Source organism: Poecilia reticulata, chromosome 19 (genome assembly GCF_904066995.2).
Source record: "Poecilia reticulata chromosome 19, P_reticulata-male-v2, whole genome shotgun sequence".
Classification (NCBI taxonomy): Eukaryota; Metazoa; Chordata; class Actinopteri; order Cyprinodontiformes; family Poeciliidae; genus Poecilia; species Poecilia reticulata.
The window spans coordinates 2,220,605-2,244,761 of NC_088848.1; the positions used below are offsets into that span (position 1 = coordinate 2,220,605).

Here is a 24,157-nt window from a genome sequence, read left to right on the forward strand (position 1 = left end):
CTTGTTCTCAGGGGCCAAACAAAATCATTTCAAAGGTCACAAAATGGCCCCGATGCCACACTTTGAACAACCTTTAAAAAAAAAAAAGAAATCAGTAATAAGACTTGAGCATTTCCACTCCAAACTCATAAAAAACACAAAAGAAACAAAAACATCCATTTAATTTACATCTGCACTAAAGCAGCAAATAAACCAAGAAAGAAAATACTTTCCAAGTGACATAAGCGCCTGATCGTTTCCAGTAAAATGTAATGTTACCAATTAACAGAGTTGTGTAAAAACTGTGTTGTTCTTCTTATTAGCGTTTCATTTTAATTCTCATGGCAACGGAGTCAAACTGTAAATAGACCCCAAATTCCTTGTAAAATCCATGTGCTTTGAATCACGGCCGAATTAGGCGTTTGTCTCATTCTTTGGAGAAATATTCCCCCTTCTGAGCTACGATTTGCATGTGACACACATTAGAGTTTGTCATGGAGAGGAAACTCAGTACAGATAAGATATTTAGGAGAAATGAGAAAGTTTTGAAACCCAATTACTTAACTTTGGAGATGGCACGTCCAGAACCCAGAGTCAGAACAAAATCCAAAATTGTTCTGTTTTGGTGGAAGTGTTATTTATTTCAAGCTTTGATCTGAAAACTTCAATGTGTTGTGTAGTTGTGACGATGATGCACATTTTTCATTAAAAAAATCTAAAAACTATAACACCCATTTGTATTCAGCATTTATTCTGATGCATAATTAGTTTTTATTTGATAAAAATAAACAAATAAATAAATATCCTCCTGACTACAAGGAAAAAAAGTATTGTCCAATCACCATTTTTTTTTTAAATCACACAGTCTTTGTAAGGTAATAAAAGGTTTTATGCACTTACTTTGTCTCTTCCCATAAAATGCGTTATTACTGATGAGCGCCATTTTTATTAATTAGAAAAATGTACGTACAAAAGCCCCACCCCTTCACATGTGGCATCATTGAAAAGCCCTAAATGTCCTCTGTAGATACCAAAAGGAATTAATTCAGTAGAATGCAGGGGGTGGGAGATATTCAAGGTTAGAAATGTCCTCTACAGAGGACAGAAATGAACCACTGGTAGTCAGGAGGATATAGAGACGTTGCAACATGACGTCACGATCCCGCCCCCATTTTCCTTCCGTACGGCAACAAGCAGCTAGCCGAGCTAGCATCGCTTTTAGCTGTGGACCTGTCAACATAATGTGCTAAATCTTGAATGTACACGTGATGTATAAAAGAAAAAGGTATACAAGGCTTTGTTATTAATTATCGACACTATGACAACTAGAGATTCAAGGGTTTCACATTTCACAGGTCAGTAAAAAGTTTTAATAAAAAAATTAAAAAAATAGCGAGGGAGAAGTAGGTCAGTTGTGCTAGCTTGACTTTGACAACCTTAACATGTAGATGTGCTGGGAATTCGGTGTTTGGTTCAGTTTTATTATTTTAAAGGCGACCCACACGCTAACTCTGATAGACTATCAGTACAGCAGGTGATTAAATTAGCGGATTAACCACCAATATGTCAGATTTACTGATAGCAGCTAAAATCTACCTTAGCGATCACTTATTAATAATCGCAAAAATTAAACACCAAGCCTAAAAACACAAAACTGTAAAGGACTGAATGCTTCTGCTCTGACTCTGTGTGGGAAATGTTTGCCTTTAAAAAAAAAAAAAGTGTTGAATAATTGATATATGTAGCTGTTACTGTCAGTTGCTATGGCAACGAGCCTGCATGTAGCATAGCTCACACAGATAGCGAGAAAAGCGAAGGATACGAGTGGTTTTTAGTGATTCTTCAAGGTTTTTTTTACTGCGTTATTTTCCTATGCGGTGGCGAACTACGCTAAATTAGTAATACCTACATCTCCAGGCATCATTTTGTTGACGTAATACCGCTTTAGCGCAACAAGAAAATAATCCCTTTTGCCATTCAGCATTGTGCGCATGCGCGAAACTTCCGGATTCATAACAATTTATATTTTTTGCTAGTTTTTGTTTTTTTTCCTGAAATTTAGAGAAACGATGATTGTTAATCTACTCTAATTAAAATTAAATTGAAATGGATGGGTTAACTGTTTATGGATTTAGTTGTTTGTATTATTCATGTTATAAGATGATAAGTGGACAAATTAATATGTTTAATATGTAAAATAAAAGTTTTGACATCATGCTAAATATGCATAAAAAAGGGTTAAATAACACATTTTCTTGTCTAGTCATCACAATCAGATCTAAGAAATAAATGAAAAACTTGTAGATTCCAGCTTTTACCCAAGTCAGAATTTCAGCTTTCCACTTTTTGAGTATTTCCTGCTTTGTTGTCGTCTTGCTTTCTGTTTTATTGCTTCATGAAGAGCCAAACTCTCCATTTCAATAAGCGGCCGAGCCTTTCGTCTCAGCACTGAGACTGAAAGACGCTGTCGTCCGCTGGCGTGGGCTCCATTGTTTCCCCTGAAAGACCTAAGTGCCACTCTGGGTATTGTTTCCACTGAAGGGGAGCGCGGTTGCCATGGAAACCATAGGATGCCCTCTCATAGGCTATGGGTTAGAGAAAAGGCAGGGCCGAAGACGGAGTAAAAAAAGATTTTAAAAAAGAAGAAGAAGATTCCCAGACTCAGATTTGTTTCTGTTGTTTTTGTTTCTGTGTGGTTTTGTACCGACAGAATTTCTTGGACAAAGACTCAAGGAGGTGAGTGTGTGTGTGTGTGTGTGTGTGTGTGTGTATGCGTGTGTGTTTGTGTGTGTTTTGCTATTTCAGTCTTAGAAGAACGGACTGATGACAGAGAAAATTGTTTGTGTTCAGCATCTCTGACAAACAGAAAGCTGCTCGTTTGAACCGCAATTCATGGAAACACTGATCAGTTTTGTGTAATCTGGGAAGCAACAGGAAAGTTTAATGGAGGGTAAAACTGTGTGAATCCAAAAACAGGCCAGTGGCCCTCAGCCTCAGACATAACAGGATACTCAGCAGGATGAGCTCAGAGTTTCTTTTGCTGTTGTTTTGGCAGAGAGATTCTGGGAACAGGACGCGATGCGTGTCGCTCTGCGGCCTCGAAGGTGAGTCGTTTCTCTGAACTCCACCAAATTAATGGAAAAAGATCTCTAGTCTTCTCAAAGTGGTGTTTTGAAATATTTTTTTTTAGATTTGTTAAGGTCTTTGAATCTCATCTGGTTTTACGGAACAGGATTAGGGCCAAAAAAGAAAAAAGAAATAAAATACTGGCTAATTTTTTTTTCTCAAATTCTGACTTTTTTCTTAGATTTCTATTAACTCAGATTACTTTATTTATTCCTAAAGGTAGATTTTATTTTCAGTGGTAATGTCAAAATTTTGACTTTAATCTCAGAATTCAGACTTTTTTGGAGACTTTTGACTTTTTTTCTCAAAATTTAGATTTTTTTTTCTCAAAATTTGACATTTTCTGAGAGTTTTTATTTTTCTTCCTCATATTTCTGATATTAATATCAGGATTCTCAGAGTTTTGATTTTTTCCCTCTCAAAATTTTGACTTTAAACTTAGAATTCTAATTCTATCAATCCATGTCAAAATCCACATAAGTAAACAAACCTCCATACACAGCACATTATTTTATTTTGTATTTGGACCAAATGAGAAAAATCAAGGAGTTGTTTTTTCTTCTCTCATTTTGAGTTTGTGCTGCGCCCTCTAGTGGCTGCTTGGTGCTCTGCCTGTGTGTGTCTGTGGTCACCCTGCTGCTGCAGGGCCTCTGGGTGCCTCCTGAGATGACCAGGAGTGAAACTGCTGCTGGGAAGTCACCTGACGAGAAGAGTAACACACACACACACACACACACACACACACACACACACACACACACACACACACACACACACACACAAGCCAAGATCAGTTGAGCAGAAAATTTGGATTTGCAGCTGAGACTCTTTAAACATACAATATGAAATGTTTGATGTATTTTTAAACGGGAAGGAATCAAATTATCCAAACACGTGAGAAAGGAAGAGACATGTGGAGGCTCAGGGATTAAAACCGGTTCTCCGAAGTGTTAGGTGAAGATTTGTACACAGTTCGCGGTGGGTCCTGACGCTCATTTGTCCTCCTTCGCCTGACGGCTGTGGGTTTGTGGTCGACTCTAAACCAAAATACTGTTGTGTTGCTGAGCTGTTTCTGCGACGAGGAGAAGCGTGAATGATGAAGAGCTTTGTTTTTGAAACGGAGAAATCCGTTTCTGGAGTAATGGGGACGTTTTTGATCACACTGAGGCGCTTCTCACGTCCAAATCTGGTTCATTAATTTAACAGTTTAAATGTAAACCTGTTACTGTGGAAATTAATCGGTTTTATTAAAGGGGAACTTTTATATACAATTCACATTTTGTTTTGTTTTGTTGCCCTGCGACAGACTGGCGACCTGTCCAGGGTGTACCCTGCCCCTCGCCCGGAACGCTAGCTGGAGATAGGCACCAGCAACCCTCCCGACCCCACTGAGGGACAAGGGTGAAAGAAAATGGATGGATGGATGGATTCACATTTTGTACCTTTTTGTGCTTCCATTTGTTTATAAAAACAGACCAAGCACTTAAAAAAAAAAAAACCCAGCAGTTTTATGACAATAAGTTTATGTTTTTTGATGTCTGGAAAATATTTCAAAAACCGTACTGTCACAAATCAGCAGGCACTGTGCCGTTGCCTAGCAACCCCAGCAGAATTCCACCCGTTACCTAGCAACCAAGCAGAGTTCCAACACATTTGCTCAGCTGGTTTTACCGCAGTATGTGCTGTACAATGGCTGCTGGAAAAGGCAAAATGTTTTGTGTCGACTCACTTTCCAGAAACCACTTGCCGCATTCTAGCTGGTTGTGCAGGAGGCTCCACTTTGGCTTTTCAAACATGTACGGTTTTATAATTGCGCATCTGTTTGGAGCCATTTTCCTGTGCAAAACTTTGAGCTGGGCTGATTATTTGGATCTAAAGTGATGGAGGCCCTAAAACAGCGAAATAGGCAAAACTGACTAAAATATAATTACCAAAGAATAATTTGCCCTAACCCTGAAAAAAGAAAATAAATTTAATAGGTTTAAGGAGCTTTATTGTGTGTAAAATAGATCTCCACACTGCAAAAACACAAAATCTAACCAAGTATTTTATTGGTCTAGTTTTTATTGGAAATATCTTGGTACACTTTAAATAAGACAAAACTAAGTTACAAGTAACTTTTCAGCAACTTATAGCAACTTGTTTTAAGTTAATAATTCCTTAATCTTGATGAAAAACGTCTAGTTCCTCTGACGCCGTTACCTAGCAACCCCAGCCCGTAGCCTAGCAACCAGTTCTAGTTCCACTGGCAGATTATTTCACTAATAACACGACGTTTTTATAAGTGGAATATGGAAGTGAAACTAGAACTTTTTCATCAATATTAAGGATTTGTGACTTACAATGAGTTCATATTTCTTGCTGAAAATTATTTTTTTCTCCTAAATCAGTTTCGCCTCATTTGAAGTGAGCGAAGATATTTTGCACCAGAGGCTGTAACAAAAACACTCGGTTAGATTTCGTGCTTTTTAGCGTGCGTGAGCCGTTTTCGGAACGTTTAAAACACGACTGGACTTAACATTTGAACAAACAAAATGGCTTGTGTGAGAAACTGAAACATGGTGACCACTGGTGACTCACAATCCCCCCCCCCTTGGAAAATGATACTTGATCCAAACATTCCCGTCTTTTTCCGGTCCTGTTCGACGAAATTTGTTTCTGAGAGACAGTGGAACCCGCCGCTGCTCTTCGGCCACAACAGCTTCGTGCTTTGAGTTGCCCACCTCAACTTGTGTACAAAGAGCCTGTCAGAAAACAGGTTTGTTGGAAGTTTCAGGCGACACATGAAGGAAAAACTGCTACAGAAGAGACATTGATGAATGAGCTCCAATTTATCACCAAATGTCCACTTTTCATTCTGCCTCTGTGGGAAATTACAAACAGGTTTTTAGCTTAACTTTGGTTTTTGAAATTATTTATTTCACTGAAAAATTGTCAACATGACTTCAATGCAAAAAAAAACAACACAAAATCCTACCAAGTATTTTTGGTCTAGTTTCCAGTGGAGATATTTTAATACAACTGAAATAAGACAAAACGAACTTCGAAGCTCCTATATTTTGATGAAACGTTACTTGTAACTTTGCTTTGACTTATTTCAACTGCATTGAGACATTTACACCAGAATTAGACCTAAAATACTCTAAGATTTTGTGTTTTTCAGTGAATCTGCGGCAGTTACACTGCAAAAACACAACATTTCACCAAGTATTTTTGGTCTAATTCTAGTGCAAACATCTTAGACAAAACTAACTTTTCAGCAAATTATAGGAGCTTGTTGTAAGTAAGTAATTTATTGATATCAATAAAAAGAAACTACTTGTCCATTGGCAGATTATTTTACATATTACTGGTAAAAATATATTGTTGTGAGTTAAATAATCTGCCAGTGGAACTAGGACCTTTCCATCAATATTAAGAGATTATAGATTTAAAACAATCTCATATCTGCTAAAAACTTACTTGTATGTTAGCTGATTTGAACTGGAAGTGTTTTTGAAGGAGTGTGTGGCATTAAATGGGATAACTGTCTGTCTGTTCTTCGTATTCCAGGCGATGGTTTTCGCTTCCACATGCTGGCTGTTCGACTGGAGGCCTTGAACGCTCAGGTGCAGAAGCTGAGCAGTAAGAGGGATAAAACCCAGACGAGCAGGAATGACCTCAGTTCACTGCTGCAGAGGTACATTTCCCCTCAAAACGTCAAGAAAAGCACTTTGAAAGAACTTATTTTGTGTTTAATCCTGTGCAGCACTAGCTTTTGCTGTTTTTTTTATTTATTTTGTAGTGAAAGTTCTGCTACTGTAAAGCGAAAGGTGTGAATTAGCTTGATTTAGTTTTTTTACTTTATCACAAAACATTTTTACTGTTTTACTTTTCACAGAATGACCTGCTAACTTAATTTTATAAATCCATGTGAAGTTGTCAAAAGTTAAAGCCGATTAGGAAATGATGTGCTGCCTCCGGTGGTCACCCGTCAGAATTACATCTGACTCGCTGAAAATACGTTTCTCTTATTGATAAAACCCGATTTCCAAAGTGAGACGTTCAGTCACGGTAAACAGGGCTTCATTGTTCAACTTTTTAAAGTTTAATCCAGTCATTGTGGAGCAGAAGCTCCGCCCCCAGACAAATTTGGGAAAAACTCCAAAGTGGGCGGAGCCAATAGACACAAGGGGGCGTGGCCAAGCGTCTGGGCGAGTAACAGGACAACAGACGCCGACTTGTTGCTTAATTTAGTAACTTTTTCTGTGATTGGAGGTTTTAATGGTGACAACATGTGAATAATCAGTTCTGTCATGAGGGTGTTGATGAGAGTGTCATCATCAACCAAACCTTTCCATTGTAACCAATTGGAAAATCCACCTGCAGTAGCCACCGTTCAACCTGAAGAGGGCAGCACTGAGACGGAATTAAGCTAATTTTCATGAAAATGCCACAATCTGCATGGGAATATGTAGATAAGGATCAATTTAGACAATTTATCTGCATAAAAAGAAAGTTAGTTTGGGGTTTTAATTGTACTTTAAATTTGCAAATGGGCAATTATACAACCGTACATCTTTGAAAAGCAGAAGTGGAGCCTCCTGCACAAGCAACAACAATGCAGCAAGTGGTTTCTGGATGGTAAGTCGAAAACAAAACTCTTTGTTTTTTTCCAGCAGCCATTGTACAGCTCCACTTGAGTTGCTAGGTGACCTAGCAGGGGTTGCTAGGTAACGGTTGCTAAGTGCCAGTCAAATTTGGCTCAACAATTGGGAGGTTTTTGAAATGGCTCATTTTCCAGACGCCAGAAAACCTGAACTTTTTATTTTTTTCAAGCGTTTTGATGGGTTTTTAGAGGCAGTTGAGACCCGAACAAGCAAAATCTCACCATCTGTGCCGCTTACGTAACCATCGCCTGCTCCTGTCTGTCTCCCAGCTTCAGACAAGACCAGCAGGGACTGGCCCAGCTGGTGGAGACGGAGCTGCAGAAAGTGTCTCAGAGGCTCGACCAGCTCGCCCTTCATCACCATCATCATCATCAGGCCTCCACGCCACACATTAACATCAGACCTTATAACAGCACAGGTCCGAGGCCATCCGGTAGATTTGATTTGTTCTGATGATTAATGCATTATTTAGGAAACACTTCATTCATTCATTCATCTCCTTAGTGTTTACTGCTACTGGTCAGAATCTCTGTAAATAAAGTGCATTTATTTACTCATAAACATTTTTCAGATGTAAAATCTAAAAGTGTAGAAAGTTTAAATTAAGTTCAGGTTTCATTTATAACCAGAACTTTTAGTTTCTGAAACATTTTAAGAAGGAAATGTTAAAATCCAGCTCATTTCTGTCTTACTTAATGTGAAAATTCACATTAAAATTTATCCTGAAATGAAGGAAAATATGTCCGGAAAAGTATTTAAACCTTTTTATGACTTCCTACAAAAACTCTCTGATTTATTCTGAATTTAAAGCAAAACGGAGCATCAACTGTAATATAGAAGAATTTTTATTTTACACTTTTATAAGCAATAATTGATAAAGTCACTTTTGATCAGTTCACTTTTATTACTAATATAAATAAAATGCAGCCCAGATAACAACTAACTGAACAAATAAGAAAAAGTGTGATTTTTAAAGATCCGCCATTTTATTTAAATTGTTAAGTTTGAAAAGCAAAACTTTTGCAGAAAGAGAATTGATGCATTTTAGGATGTTGGTGAAAAATAATGAAAAGTTCCCAAACCAATTACAGGAAAATAGTTTTTCTTTCCTCCTGATTGATCAAAACGATTAATCTGGTAAAACATTTGGCTCATTAATCGTTAACAGGAGTAGACGGATTAAAAAAAGACTCAATTTACTGAAAAAACTAATTTTCCAGAGCAGAAATGGAGCCAAAGCTGCACAGAAATCCAAACATTTTCCATTTAAAACTCCTCCAGTGGCAAAGTTTTAAATCTCTACAGAAAAACAACATCATTACATTTTAGGCAATGAAATTTTTATTTTCTTATTTAAAAAAGGAGAATATTTATTAGTTAGTTTGCATATTTTAGTGTGTTTCTGATGTTGCTTAGAAAAGACTGAAGCTGATCTGAGACAGAAACGTTTTCTGATTTCTGAAACTTCATGTTTTTATAGTTAAATTGTTATTTAAAGTGCTTCAGCTGAGAAAATGAGCCTGTTTCTCAACAACTGTAAACGTCTCAGCAGCAGGTTTAACTCACTTTACAGCCGGAGGACAGGTGAACGAGGGTCAAAGGTCAGTGGACTCAGGTGGCTTTTTAAGATGAAGCCCTGAAATAGACGTTTAAAAAGTCCCAAAGCGGAAACAAAGTTAAACCGAACATCTGCTGCCCTGCCGAGACTCAGTTTGGTCGTAATTAATTATATGTATTTGTACCTTTAGGAGTATTTTTACTACTACTCCTTTGTACTTTTACCTGAGTAAAACTTCTGGATTTTCTACCCACTGAATTAAAAGCAAACAAGTTGTTTGTTTTTGTTAAAGTTTCAGGTTTTATATTGGAAAAAATTAATTTGGAAAATGTTTCTTTTGTTTTATTTTGTAGGGCCAAAATAAGAAGATATTTTTTCCTAATACTTATTTTATATTTATGTTACTTATACGACTTATTTCCATTTTCATCCTTAAAATACCAACATTTCCACATAACTTTGTCTGTCATTGGTTACATCTGGTGATGTAAGTTTTAAACATTAATTGACGATTTGATCAGTTAGTTCAGTCGAGTTTTTACCAAATACTTTTTAACTCTTTCCTCTCGGATGGAAACTTTTATTTTTACTTGAGTAAAAACATGTTGAAGTTTTGCTCCTTTAACTAAATTAGTTTTATTCTGATTAATATGAGCAGAAACCTGCATCCAGCACACATTACCTCACACCCATAAAAAGTAAAAAAAACACACCAGATTACCCAGGATTCCTTTCACCAGCTCGTGCTTTTGTTTCTCCAGTGAGGAACGTCCCGCCGCTGGTTTTCTTATCGTTTTTCTTTAGTTTTAAGACGTTTCTTTACACAGTTGTGTGTTTTGGCTGCAGCTCCCAGTGTAAATGGGGATGTTTGGTAAGAAGCAGGTGGCTCAGGTGTGTGTGTGTGTGTGTGTGTTGATTGACGTTGTTGGCTGGAGATGCTGGGCGGTTTACGGGAAAGCGGCTCTGATGCCAGGCACAGACATGGCAGCTCTGATGCTCGTTCAGGACGTCGTTTATCAAAGCTACAGTTATTTAGCACAATGCTGCTTTTGTTCCCGTCTCTCCTGCAGGACCTGATGAGACGTGCGAGGTGCCGACAGATCCGGCTTTCCCAGTGTGTGCGGAGAAGGTGGAGGTGAGACATTTACGCTGCATGTGCAGAATGAAAGTGTTTATTTTATCATTTTGAAGTTTGGACAACCATAATAACACAGTTTTTACATTTTGTCACATTACAGACATGGTTTTTATTGTTTTTTTTTTGTGGCAGATCAACACAAGGTGAACTGTGAACAAATGTTTTTTAATCTTTTTTAAATCTGGAAAGATTTTCTGCACTGAATTTATAAAACGCTTTTCAATCAAAGTGTTTCTCACTGCAGCTACAGAGTAAATAATATTCAGTCATCTGTGAATGTCAAAGATTCAAACTCAGTGAACTAAATATTTACTTCATAGTTTAGTTTTTGGCTAAATATTTAACTTGGTAGAAAAAAAATGAGTTAGCAAGTTAAATATTTAGCTTCAAACCAAATATTTAGTCTAATGGTAGTTATTTAGTTTACAAATTAAATATTTATCTCCAAACTACATACTTAGATTGAGGCTAAACATTTTACTGGCCAACTAAATATTTATTTTTGGGATTAAATATTTAATTTGAAACAAAGTATTTAGCTTGTTAACTGTTTTGCTTGGAGCTAAATATTTAGTTGTAATGTTGGACAACCCACTTTAGTTCCATGAAATCTGACCAGTCCTTCATGAACAGGAATATTCCCACATCATGCTGCTGCCACTGTAAAAGCCCTGAAGAAGGGGAGAATTTTAATAAAAGAGCCGGACACGGTGCTTCTGCTCCAGCGATTATTATTATTATCTCGTTAACTTACAAACATACACAACGATATCAACGTTGACATAGCAGTAGCTTAGCAACGGTGCTAACAGTGGAGCTAACAGAGCTAACAGCGAAATTTAACATCCAGAGCGTCCAAAAAAAACTCACAATCTTTCTGAAAGTTAAGAAACAAATGTACAATCTACAGGTGTGTGTATATGTATATACTCATACCTGAAGAAGGGGAGAATTTTAATAAAAGAGCCGGACACGGCGCTTCTGCTACAGCGATGATTATCTCATTTGACACAGCCGTATCTTAGCAACGGCGCTAACAGTGGAGCTAACAGAGCTAACAACGAAATTTAACATTCAGAGCGTCCAAAGAAAAACAAAAAAAAACCTCACAATCTTTTTGAAAGTTAAGGAATAACTGTAGATGTACAATCTACAGGTGTGTAAATATATATACTCATACCAACAGAAAGGGAGAATTTTAATAAAAGAGCCGGACACGGTGCTTCTGCTACAGCTATGATTATCTCATTTGACACAGCCGTATCTTAGCAACGGCGCTAACAGTGGAGCTAACAGAGCTAACAACGAAATTTAACATTCAGAGCGTCCAAAAAAAAAAACTCACAATCTTTCTGAAAGTTAAGAAACAAATGTACAATCTACAGGTGTGTGTGTATATATATATATATCGATTATTATTATTATCTACGGAGGAAGTTCCGGTGCTCTTCACTATAGCTAGCGCAAGCGCTAGACTGCCCCTGCTGGTTGAATCTGACCACTGCATCAGCCAAATCAAACTACTCAACCTCTGAAATAACCACATTTCAATCCATCACACCACCACCACGTTTTGCTTTCGGCAGCTTTCACTGTTTTACATAAAATCCTCACAGACAGAATTTCCCCTCGTTGCAGACATATTTGAAACAATCCAGATAAAAGCTGATACAATTCTTCTTTACCCCATTAATCATCAAATTATTTACATAATCGCTCGTTTCCGTTGCGTCTTTAATATTTGCTTGTAAAACCAAAAGGCAAACATGTGAATTCAGCCTTTTTAAATGTGTGTGAGTCAGTTCCTGAGGGCGCGCTGGCAGTCAGACGCCTGTTACGCCTTTTACGGGGTGGATGGCTCCACCTGCTCCATTTTGGTGTATCTGAGTCAGGTGGAAGACTTTTGCCCAACCCAGCCTGGGCGGAACCACACGGCAGCATCATGGCGTCACCAAACTCCTTCTTATACGAAGCAGGTATTTCTGTTAGAGCAGCTATGGTTCCGTTTACAGATTCATAGGAGACGTGGAGTTTTTTTGTTTTTGAGTCTGTTTTGGGTTGGTGGTTCGCAGGCCTTCGTTCGGGACTCTCTCAGTCCGCTCTATGAGGTGATCAGCGGCGGCAGCAGCAGCAGCCCGGCGGTGAAGTTCATCCGGTCCAGAGTGGACAGGATGTCTGGAAGTTGGATTTGGGCCGGAAGAAGAATGAAGCCGTACCGGAGCGAGACGGCCTCGCCGCAGATGAAGGTGCAGTTTTCCTAAAAAACCTCGGATAAGGGCGGACATTTTTAGCACATGCGCACAACGCTGGAGGGCAAAGAGAGGCGATTCTTTAACCCGCCATCCGTAAACGGTTAACTGAATGAAACCTGGAGATGCAGACAGTGTTCACGTAGCGCAGTGCGCTAAACGGGAAAATAACGCAGAAAACCCGTTCAGAGCAACTCAAAGTCACTCGCATCCTTTCTTTTTCTCGCTCTCTGTGTGGGCTACGCTACACGCAGACTCGTTGCCATAGCAACTGGCTGACAACAGCTCCACTAGCGTAACAGGATTCAACACAAAAACCACTGAAACATTTCCCACATACAGAACAAAACATTCAGTCCGTTACAGTTTGATGTTTTCAGGCTTGATGTTTATTTTGTGATTATTAATAACTGATCGTTGGGGTTGATTAGCTACGCTGCTAATAGCTAGGCTAACACAGCAGTGGTTGATTAGCTACTGCTGCTATTAGCTAGGCTAACACAGCAGTGGTTGATTACCTACTGTTGCTATTAGCTAGGCTATCACAGCGGTGGTTGATTAGCTTCACTGCTTTTAGCTAAGCTAACACAGCAGTGGTTGATTAGCTACACTGCTATTAGCTAAGCTAACACAGCGGTGGTTGATCAGCTACACTGCTAATAGCTAGGCTAACACAGTGGTGGTTGATTAGTTACACTGCTAATAGCTAGGCTAACACAGCGGTGGTTCATTAGCTACAATGCTATTAGCTAAGCTAACACAGCGGTGGTTGATTAGCTACACTGCTATAAGCTAAGCTAACGCAACGGTGGTTGATTAGCTACACTGCTAATAGCTAGGCTAACACAGCGGTGATTGATTAGCTACACTGCTATAAGCTAAGCTAACAGAGCGGTGGTTGATTAGCTACACTGCTATAAGCTAAGCTAACAGAGCGGTGGTTGATTAGCTACACTGCTATAAGCTAAGCTAACAGAGCGGTGGTTGATTAGCTACACTGCTATTAGCTAAGCTAACAGAGCGGTGGTTGATTAGCTACACTGCTATAAGCTAAGCTAACAGAGCGGTGGTTGATTAGCTACACTGCTACTAATTGTTGACAGTAGTAAAGAACTGTGAAAATTTTTTCTTCTATTTTTCAGACGTACATTTAATATTTAGCAGCTAAAACCAATGCGGTCCTTCAACACACAGAACATCTTTAAAGCACCATAGGATTAGCCGTAACAGTACAGAGGGATCTTTAATTCCATGAATATTCCCTTCTGTAGGTGCTGCTTTATCTTGGCGCTCTGGCTGGAGACGTTGGTCAGCGTTTTGAGGCGATGGTGGACCGAGGCGGGCCTCTTGGAGAACTGGTCCAGTGGGCCGACCTGAGCGCCTGCCTGACCATCCTGGGACACAACCTGACCTTCAGCACCTCACAGCGTCAGCTACACAGGTCACACCTCTGCAAACACGACATGATCATCTTCCTGTAGTTGGCGCCCACCACTTGAGAAAATGAGCTAACATTGGAGCTAATTAGTATCGATATGGTTGAAGTTAGCATTAGCTTCAGCATTAGCTTCAGCTGAAAAGCATGTTGGTGAGGTACTTTAGCAGAACTAATGATTAATGCTGTAGGGTTAGCACAACTAACTTTCTAGCTCGCGGTTCCCATCAGTGCCTTTTGCCAAAGCTTTGTTTTTATGACTGTATTTAGTATTTATATTTATTTTAATGTGATTATCTGTAGATGTGAGACATAAGGAGGGCCTCGCAGGTTCGTCTGATTAAAAACAACATTATGCTCTGCAGTCATTTTTTTTTTTACTTGATTATCTTTGTCTAGCATATTTGTATTTGTGCTGTTAGCAACAAGAGCGTTGTCTGCCTCACTTTTTAGACTTTTTTAATAAATTGCTTTTCCACATCATGACAGCTGCTGTGTGTTGCAGCACACAGGTTTGTGGTTTTTCTACTCTTGCTTGTATTTTTTAACCTTTGGCTGCAGAAAATGTCTGAACTACACAACATTACTGGTGTCGCTCCTTTGCTGTGTCTCGTCCAGACTGATAGGTGCAGCTCCAGGTCAGGGCAGCTGTCCAATCCAGAGACCTCTCACCTTTGACCTCATCTATACAGACTACCATGGGCTTGCTCACCTCCACAGAGCTATGGGACTGGCTTTCCAGCATTACCAGTATGATCCCAGTCGTCTCACCACACAATTAGACATTAGCAGCATGTTAGTCTTTTGGAGTGTGATGTGTTTGAAGTAGATGGTTTTGCCGTATAACTAACTGCTCATGTACCATGCTAGGTGCCGTTTCAGGATCCTGGACTCATTCGGCACAGAGCCGGCCTTTAACTTGGCCAGTTACGCACATCTTCATGGATATAAAACCCTGTGGGGCAGCTGGGGGCTCCAGCCTCTGCAGTATATGACCATGTTCCGTAAGTTAGCATCTCTGAGACAAACATTCACAGGCTGTGGGTTTTATTAAGGACTGACGAGAAGAAATCCATTGTTAAAGGAAAGCTGTAGGAAGTTCTCAGTGGCGGCTATGCTAATGTGCTAACAGTGGAGCTAATTTTTAGTTTAGCTCTTTTGCTAACTTTGAAAACGTTTAGCGTACTTAGCTTCCCCCAAATAAATTTTCCTGAGGTTCTACAATAACAATAAAATAATCAATTGCTGAATGAAAGCTACAGGAAGGTCTCAGCTCTCTTCTGCTAATGCGCTAATATTGGAGCTATTTTTCCTTTTTGCTTCTTTGCTAACTTTGAACAACGTTTAGCACACTAAATCAATTTTTTCTGACATTGTGTCTCTTCTTTCCTCCCCAATAGCAAGAAAATAATCAATTGCTGAATGAAACCTATAGAAAATTCTCAGTTCTCTTCTGCTAAAGTGCTTTTAATGGATCTAACTTTTAGTTTGGCTCTTTTGTTAACTTTGGAAACATTTAGCATCCTTAGCTCTGCCTTCATTAATTTTTCGTCCCGTTCTCTCGTTATCTCACCAGTGATTTTATTATTAACAAGAAACATTGTTTTCGTTTTACTTTTTGATGGTCTTAAAGTTCAAATTAAACAAACTGACGCTACAAAATGCAAAAACATTTAAGGGGACATAAATACTTTTACAAGGGCTCTTCTTCTCTTTATGCATTTCACTGAAAACTTTCATTCCAACACTCCTGCCCGTCGTCGTTCCCGACCTGCCAGAGGATGGAGACGAGCTGGAAGCAGCGAGTCGAGAGCCGCCTCTTCATTTGTCAAACTGGAGCGTTTTGCTTATTTACCCTGCAGAGCGGGAAGAGAGAAAGCTGCTTAATAAGGATGTGGAAGAAAAAGAAAGAAGACGCACAGCGATAATAAAAAAAACAACAGAATCAGAAAAACAAAGTTTCCATAACAACCTTTGACCCTGACAGGTGTCGGGGATAAGTGGAGTTAAAAAAGATCCAGCAGGAAATTTAGTTTTGGACGCATGCAGACGGTTCTGGCAGAATTTCCTCCTCTGTAAAGTAAATACTCCTGTCCGAACAGCCTGCGCTGGATCCAGGGCTCCTCTTTCCCTGCTGACGGATGATTAATGCTGCAGCCAACAGATTATCAATTTAAACTCTCCTTCGCTTGATGTCGCAGTAAACAGCGTCACTAACGCGGCAAAAACGGATTATTTTCTTTACGCTTTGTGTTTAACATTCTTATTCTTGCTGTTTTGGTTTTTAAGCACGGAGTTCAAAGCGAATAAATACAAGAAATATCCAAGTAATTACTTTTCAGAAGTCGACTTGTTAGTAAATAGATTCCAATATAAATGTCGCTTTTCTGTGAAATTAGTGAAGAAACTGTTAATGGATCTGCCTGAATTTATTTAGTTATAGAAAATAATTGTCTGTCAATGAGTTGCTAAATTTTAAATTGTTTGGTTGAATGTAAAAAAGATGAGTTTTTTTTTTCACATCCGTATCGAAGTTAGCCTGTTACAATAGAAAGACGAGTCACGTGTTCCGAACCCGGATGTTGACACTGGCGCAAGCCACGAAGAAGAAAACAGGAAGTAGTTGGAGGTTGTATTTTTTTAATGACTTATCGCGTAAACAAGCTTATGAACGTGTGATTTCAAAGGCGTCTTTTATTTAACAGAAGCACCGCAATGCGGGATGTTGACAAAGTTTTGCGCGCATTCGTGACGGAAACGCGGCGACTGTTTTCCTGTCCTCTTCAGCTCATACTCCCGATAATTCCTTCCTGGGCTTCGTTGGTGACGATGCGGCAACGACGAAGGACGAGTTCAAGCCAGAAATCTACCAGAAGGACAACATAGCTGTCGTCTACGGCAAACAGGAATACATGTGGCAGGTAAGAGGATTTATGGTTGTTGTTTACACTAATCAGGACAGTTATGGGGGAAAAAATTATAATTTTCTTGTCCCGCATTTCAGAAAGTGAAGCTCTTGTACTTTTTTGGTAATTGAGGCTCGGAGAGAATTAAAGCCAAGCAAGAGATTTTTCAGAAAAATTTTAATATTGTGAAAAAGTTGACAGCTAATCAACCTGAAAATGTTTCCTAATTCAGTTGTCAAGCAACTAATAATTGCGATATTTGAAATTTCTCTGCGTTCAGTGAGTATTACTAATATTAAATATTCAGCACTCAAGTAATTTGACACTATACACATAAAACCTGATCGATTTGACTGATAAAATAATATTTAAAGGGGAAATTCATATTTTACACATTTTTGTACTTTCATTTGGGCTTAAAAGTCATTTTCTGGTAGTAAGTTAATGTTTTTGGTGTCTGGAAAACGAGCCTTTTCAAAAACCTCCCGGCTGTTAAGTCATATTAACTTAACAGTTAATATGACTGTTATTAATTGTCAACTGTATTATTATATTAATAACTGTCATTATTATTATTGACAGTTATTAACTGTCAATAATAGTTAATAACTATTATTAACTATAGTTATTAACTATTATAGTTTTTATTTAATAATAATAACAATGTAATAACAATTTAATAATAATAACAAGGCGCAGTAGAGCTCAAGGCGCAACCTAGCAACTCAAGGCAACAGCGCCTTGAGTTGCTAGGTACTGTTGCCTAGCAACTCAAGCTGCATCCCTTTCAATCGGCTGGTTTTACAGTGGTACAATGGCTGCTGTAAAAGACGACGTGTTTTGTTTGATTGTTAAATCTGATCACCTGCAGGGTAAATCTGACTATCTGGAGGTGATCAGCCAGGAACTGGAGATCCACGGCACAGTCTACCGGCCTCCAGGACGCGCCTCCAGTCTCCCCAGTTTCGTCAAAAACCACGGACTGTTGACTCAGGAGAACTTCCTGCAGCTTCTCCGCAGAGCAAAGGTCAGACAAAAGGAACGAAACCCATACAAACAGTATTTGTTAAGTTAAAAAAACTCCAGCGCAGGAGTGTTGCTGCCCCCTGCAGGTGTTTGTGGGTCTCGGGTTTCCCTACGAGGGTCCGGCTCCGGTTGAGGCCGTCGCTCTGGGCTGCATGTTCCTCCAGCCGCGGTTTGACCCGCCACACTCGTCCCACAACGACGGCTTCTACAAAGGCAAGCCCACAACGAGACAGGTAGCTGGAAAACCCAGAGGAAGAACTAAACCTTCTTAAAGGGGCAGAAAATCCACTTTGCTTCATGTTATAAAACTTTCATGCTTGTTTGAGAAATCCTTTAATCTCCATGGCAACCATTAAACTTTTATAAACGCATAGGTAGACTCGGCTCCACTTTTGAGGCTAAGCTCCTCCCCCTCAGCTCCTTCAGACTAGCCGGCAGCAATTAGCAAACGCCTGGTGAAACATCTGAGTTCGTTATTGGAGAAAAATGTTGTTAAAGGGATAATGGGGCAGAAATGTTGCGATGACTTCCTGAAGGCGGAGTTTCAGAAAGAGCAGGAGTTTCTTAAAGAGACAGAGGCCCAATTTCAATGCATTAAAAATAAAAAAGTCACTTTATTTCAGTCATATTTGACATATATATATACTGATTTTATAAGTTATTACAGTTACTTATTTGTGCTGTGAAATGGAACTATGTGCCCCTTTAAACCCCAGACACTGGGGGCAGATTTGAACTCTTTTCCCCTGCACTCATTGCTGCCCCTCCCTGCGGTTAAACGTAAACATATTTGGTAACCATGGCAACGTCAGACTCTTGGCTGGAAGCTGATAAAAAAACCTTTTGAGCATTTGAGTTGAGCGGGAACATTAGAGCTGCAGGACATGTATCAGTGACCAGAAACCTTTTCAAAATGACATTGTATGGAGCTCTGGTAGTGCCACACGATTGTTTGGCACTACCAGAGTATATATTTATATAAGTTTTTTGGGGGTTTTTTTCAGTAAAATGTGCCTAAATTTCTTCTTTAATACATTTGACTTCCAAAAAATACACTTCAGTTGAAGTCAAATATAACAATTGGTTATTATTTCATCATAATTTGATTTTTTTTAAAAAGAATAAAAAAACTAGTTTTTAAAATCTAAAAATTTAAGGAGAACAACAAAAAAATTCAGACTTTTCTTGTCAGAATTCAGATTTTAAAAAGTCTAAATTCTGAGAAAAATAAAATCAGAATATTTTGTTTTTTCAGTGGCCCTAATATTCCTCCATATTTTATTTTATTTTTTTTATTTTTGGAAGCAAAAACATAGAAAATCCCCAGTTTTGTAAATGGGCCAGCCGGTGACAAAGGGTTTATTTTAAACTTATTTATAATATTTATAAAACATTTATACGATGTTTAGTGCAAAAAATATACTGGTGATAAACAAAACAAAAAAATCTAATTATCTTATGTTTCATCCTCAGTTTCTTTAATTTGGTGCCAAAATTGTCAAAACAGATTTTGTAATTGTTGAGAAAAACTAAATTATATTTGGTTATGTTATTTTAAACACTTCAGAAAACCCAAAAGAAAACAGATTTTTAAACTGTAGACATGAATTAGTTTGGACGTTCTGGTAAAAACGGTGAATAACTTTGAATGCCAGATTACTTCGCAGCACCCGTATGCGGAGCGTTTCGTCGGTAAACCGTTCGTTTGGACTGTGGACGTGAACAACGGGACGGACGTCAGGGAGGCGGTCGAGTCGATCCGAAAAACACAGGTAGCAACGAGTTCACTGAACAAACATTATAGTTCACAGTTCAGCAGCTAAACGGGTCATTATGAATGAGGTTTTTTTAATAAAATCTTTGAAAACACCTAAATTATGACTCCATTGTGCTTCCATATTGTTTAAATCTGTTTAATTTGCTGTTTTTATCTTTAAACCACTGTTCTACGTTCTGGTATTTTTCTTTTTACCGTTAGTTTGGTATTTTTTAGTGTTTTTGCTGCTGTTGCTTTGAGTTAACAAACAATAACCTCTTAAGTTTCCTGGCCTGTTTTTGTGTCGGTCCAGGTAAACATGTTTACCTGTTTTTCCAGGTGAGGCCTTTCACGCCTACAGAGTTCACCTGTGTGGGAATGTTGGAGCGAATGCGCCGTTACGTCACTCAGCAGGTACAGAAACAAACAAAATTCCCTCATTTACCTGGAAATTCAGTTTTAGGTCAGTTTTAGCTTTTTTGTTACGGAGTTCAAACGGTGCTGAAACTCTTGAAAACTGGATTTATTTCTGTCAAGTGTTTATTTGTTCTGAACTGTTTTGTAATAGAAAGTTTACCATTTTAATGTTTGATTAAAAGCATTTTGCACATTTTAAAACATGAATTATAGTAAAAACCAGATATTTTCATACAGTAAATAAAAAGACAGACTTTTTTCTTCTATCAAAGTATTGGGATCATGCTAAGAAAAAATAAAATTAAGATAAAATGATGTGAATAAAGTTGGAATAATGTTGAATAAAGTCATAATAATATGACAATAATTTCATCATATTTTGAGAGTAAAATCTGAATATTATGACTTTATTCTTGTAATTTTATTTTATTTTTTAGTTTTATTTTAAATAATCTGACAGAAGAACCAAAATTATTTCTATTTGCTAAAAGCCAGAAAATTATTTTTGTGACTTTTTATATTTAAGCGTTTAATTTGAACTCGAAAGGAAATTGAAATTGTTTTTTATATTTAATATGTTAAATTTAGGTATTTAAATCTTTTGTTAAATTATAGTTTTTTTTCTCAGACCAGACGTTTCAAAACTTAACATTTTGTTTTATTTTACTTCACCTCCAAATCCTATCACAAGGCTTTATTAATAACAGTAATACATTAATTGAAACAGGTTTTTTTTTAAGTTAATTTGTTTTGTTTTTATCTCTAAATTTGGTTCTGGAAAAGTTTGAAAACTGACCTTGAAAGTGCTTGAATTAACAAATGTTTCCAGTTTTCTCGTTGTTGACGGCAAAAGAACTGAATATCGACTAGATCTTGTTAAAACGACTAAATGCTCCTGTTCCCTCATCGTCAGAACTTCTGTGGTAACGCCACGACTGTGTGGGACCCAGAACCGGTTCTGACGGTCCTTCTGGGTCCACTGGGTCAGTCCTGCGTGGATGTGTGTCGGCGCTCCGCCCTCACCTGTGACCCGGCTCTCTTTCACCGCCTCAACACGGCCGACACGTTCACCAGGTGACGAGTTTCACTGCATGGGGTGTCCAAACTGCGGCTGGGGGGCCTTTTGTGGCCCTTGGACTGAATTTGTGCGGCCGCCAAACTGCAATTTGAGAATGATATGAAACTGCATCAAAGGAGATGGAGACTTTTTATTTGTAATAAGGGTAAAAATTTATTTTTTTAAAAATGGAAAACGCTAACAACAGCACAACTGAAGTGATGGCGTCGAGGTTCTGGAGCCGGAGTCGCATCATCGTAGAGAAAAAAACTATTCAATCAAAAAACGCGAGTTTTGTTCAAAATTAGCATGTTTCCATCAAACGAGTTTATCTTCGTAGTTTCAATCTGCGCAACACGATGCATGTTGACAACACAAGACGATTCTTTCCCTCGCCATCCGCAGCGGCGCGGTAGAACCGTTAGCTAAACGAAACCTGGAGATAAAGGTATTAATAATTTACTGCTGTGTGACACAGCAAAGGGAGAATAATGCAGAAAAACCACTGAAGATCAACTCAAAACCACTTTTTTCCCTCACTCTCTGTGTCGGCTACGCTACACACAGACCAGTTGCCATAGCAACTGACAGCAGCACCACTTTATGTTTCTCACACGAAGAACAGAGCACTCAGTTTTTAGACTTGATGGTTATTTTGCGATTATTAATAAGTGATCGCTGAGATAGATTAGCTAAGCTAACACAGCGATGGCTGATTAGTTACCGCTGCTATTAGCTAAGCTAACACAGCAATGGCTGATTAGTTACTGCTGCTATTAGCTAAGCTAACACAGGCTGATTAGTTACCGCTGCTATTAGCTAAGCTAACACAGGCTGATTAGTTACCGCTGCTATTAGCTAAGCTAACACAGGCTGATTAGTTACCGCTGCTATTAGCTAAGCTAACACAGCGATGGCTGATTAGTTACCGCTGCTATTAGCTAAGCTAACACAGCGATGGCTTATTAGTTACCACTGCTATTAGCTAAGCTAACACGGCGTTGGCTTATTAGTTACCGCTGCTATTAGCTAAGCTAACACAGCGATGGCTGATTAGTTACCGTTGCTATTAACTAAGCTAACACAGTGATGGCTGATTAGTTACCGTTGCTATTAGCTAAGCTAACACAGCGATGGCTTATTAGTTACCGCTGCTATTAGCTAAGCTAACACAGTGATGGCTTATTAGTTCCGCTGCTATTAGCTAAGCTAACACAGCAAGTCAGTTGGTCAGCTAATTTAAACATCCGTTCTGCTGATGAATCGTCTTTATTTTTATTTTTTTAACCAAACAAACGCACCGAATTCTGCAGCACATCGAAATGTTAACTTGTCATAGTCAAGCTAGCATAACTGACCTACTTCCCCCTCCGCTACTTAATCTTAGAATGAAAATCTTCTCCTGACCTTTTCTAGTTGTCGTCGTGTTGACAATCAGTAGCAAAGCACCGTATCCATTTTTCTTTTGAAAATCATGCATTTATTTAAGATTTAGCACGTCACGTTGACAACTTAGCAGCTAAAACCAATGCTAGTCATTGTTGGCAAGCAGCTGACGGTGAAAGAAATCAGGATGGAGCAGAATTACTCAGAAACCTTTGTTTGCTTCTCAGGATTGGACTAGGCTGCTCCAGCACGGTGCAGGAGGTCAATCATTTGTTTCCGTCTTACAGCCCTTGGGGGCGGCTGTGCGGCCTTCAGCAGGAGCCTCTGCTGTTCAGCTGCGCCGGATCGGACTCGTCACATCGCAGACTATGTCCCTGTAGAAGCCACCATGAATAAGCGTGGGCTTTGATTAGGACTTTGGAAGAACTCAGGAAAAATCGTCAGCCAAAGGGATGTCAGAGGCTGGATGCGACCGAGTCAGGAAAAGGGTCGTACAGCTGCTGTTGATACTCAGGAAGCAGATTTTTAATCGATGTATGTAAGTTTTCTATAAGTTTTCAAAACATGTTCATTACATTTTTTTGCCCAAAATTATTCTTGGATACTGAGATTTTAATCTGGTCATTTCTGCCTATGATGAGATGTTTTAGGGCTCTGTCACTTTAAATCCCCAACTCAGCAATGGCTGCAATCAGATGTGCAGTTGTGCAACCTCTTTGAAAAGCAGAAGTAGAGCCTCCTGCGCAACCAACAAGAATGCAGCAAGTGGTTTTTACTTGGTTCGATTTGGGACCAAAATTGCAACATTTGTTACATTTTTGGTTCTCATTTACTCCACTGAGTCAAACCAGCCAAATCCTTTGGTGAGCCTGTTCCCCTCCAGGCCAGTGGTGGCGCTGCACCAAGAACCACTGAAGCAAACGACACAAACACCTCTGAGACAGACGCCGAGCGCAACTTCCTTCTTTACAAAATGTAAACACAAACGGAGTGTCGTCAGTTTGTAGCAGTTGGAGAATTTCTGTTCACATCTGGATTTGAACCGCACCAGAGTTCACTTCGACCGAACCGAGCCCGAGGTTTGTAGTTTGATTCTTTTGGTCCGGTTTTGCGCTCGCATCCTCCCCAAACGAACCAGACTTTCTAAGCCGACAGGCTGGAGTTGGATCAGAGCGGATTAAACGGGGCTGGTGTGAATGCAGCCTAAACTGTAGGTCAGAATCAAAGCAGCAGCCGTTGTGCAGCGCCCGGGGTGTGGGTTTAATGCCTCGTTTGTCGTTTATTGTGATGAATTTCTCGTGTTAAACATTTTAACTTGTTGTCATAATAAATTCTAAATAGTGATTCCTGAAACTGCCCGCATTGTTGGGATTGTTTTATTATTTTCTTCACTGATTTTGCAATGAAAGGATAAATAAATATCAATACATTTGAATGCGATTAAACTGCCTCTTTTATGCGACTGCAGATTAAAA

At 38.9% G+C, this 24,157-nt stretch overlaps 1 protein-coding gene across 12 annotated transcripts; it reads left to right on the forward strand.

The window, feature by feature from the left end:
• The first annotated feature begins 955 nt into the window (after positions 1 to 955).
• On the forward strand, positions 956 to 24,035 carry LOC103481109 (alpha-1,6-mannosylglycoprotein 6-beta-N-acetylglucosaminyltransferase B-like). Of its 12 annotated transcripts, XM_081600698.1 has the most exons (19): positions 963 to 1,334; positions 2,690 to 2,715; positions 3,035 to 3,083; positions 3,680 to 3,817; positions 6,658 to 6,784; positions 8,024 to 8,172; positions 10,383 to 10,447; positions 12,253 to 12,426; positions 12,523 to 12,696; positions 13,971 to 14,140; positions 14,753 to 14,884; positions 15,005 to 15,138; positions 16,922 to 17,055; positions 17,912 to 18,067; positions 18,153 to 18,299; positions 19,722 to 19,838; positions 20,162 to 20,236; positions 21,153 to 21,313; positions 22,910 to 24,035. In XM_081600698.1, exons 1-19 carry the CDS (start codon positions 1,298 to 1,300, stop codon positions 23,076 to 23,078), a joined length of 2,334 nt encoding a protein of 777 aa, XP_081456824.1. In that variant the 5' UTR covers positions 963 to 1,297; the 3' UTR covers positions 23,079 to 24,035. The 12 variants fall into 12 exon arrangements, with proteins under 12 accessions (XP_081456831.1, XP_081456822.1, XP_081456829.1 ...); XM_081600696.1 differs by having other exon boundaries at positions 959 to 1,334; positions 12,253 to 12,696; positions 22,970 to 24,035; XM_081600694.1 differs by having other exon boundaries at positions 961 to 1,334; positions 12,253 to 12,696.
• The last annotated feature ends 122 nt before the right edge of the window (positions 24,036 to 24,157 follow it).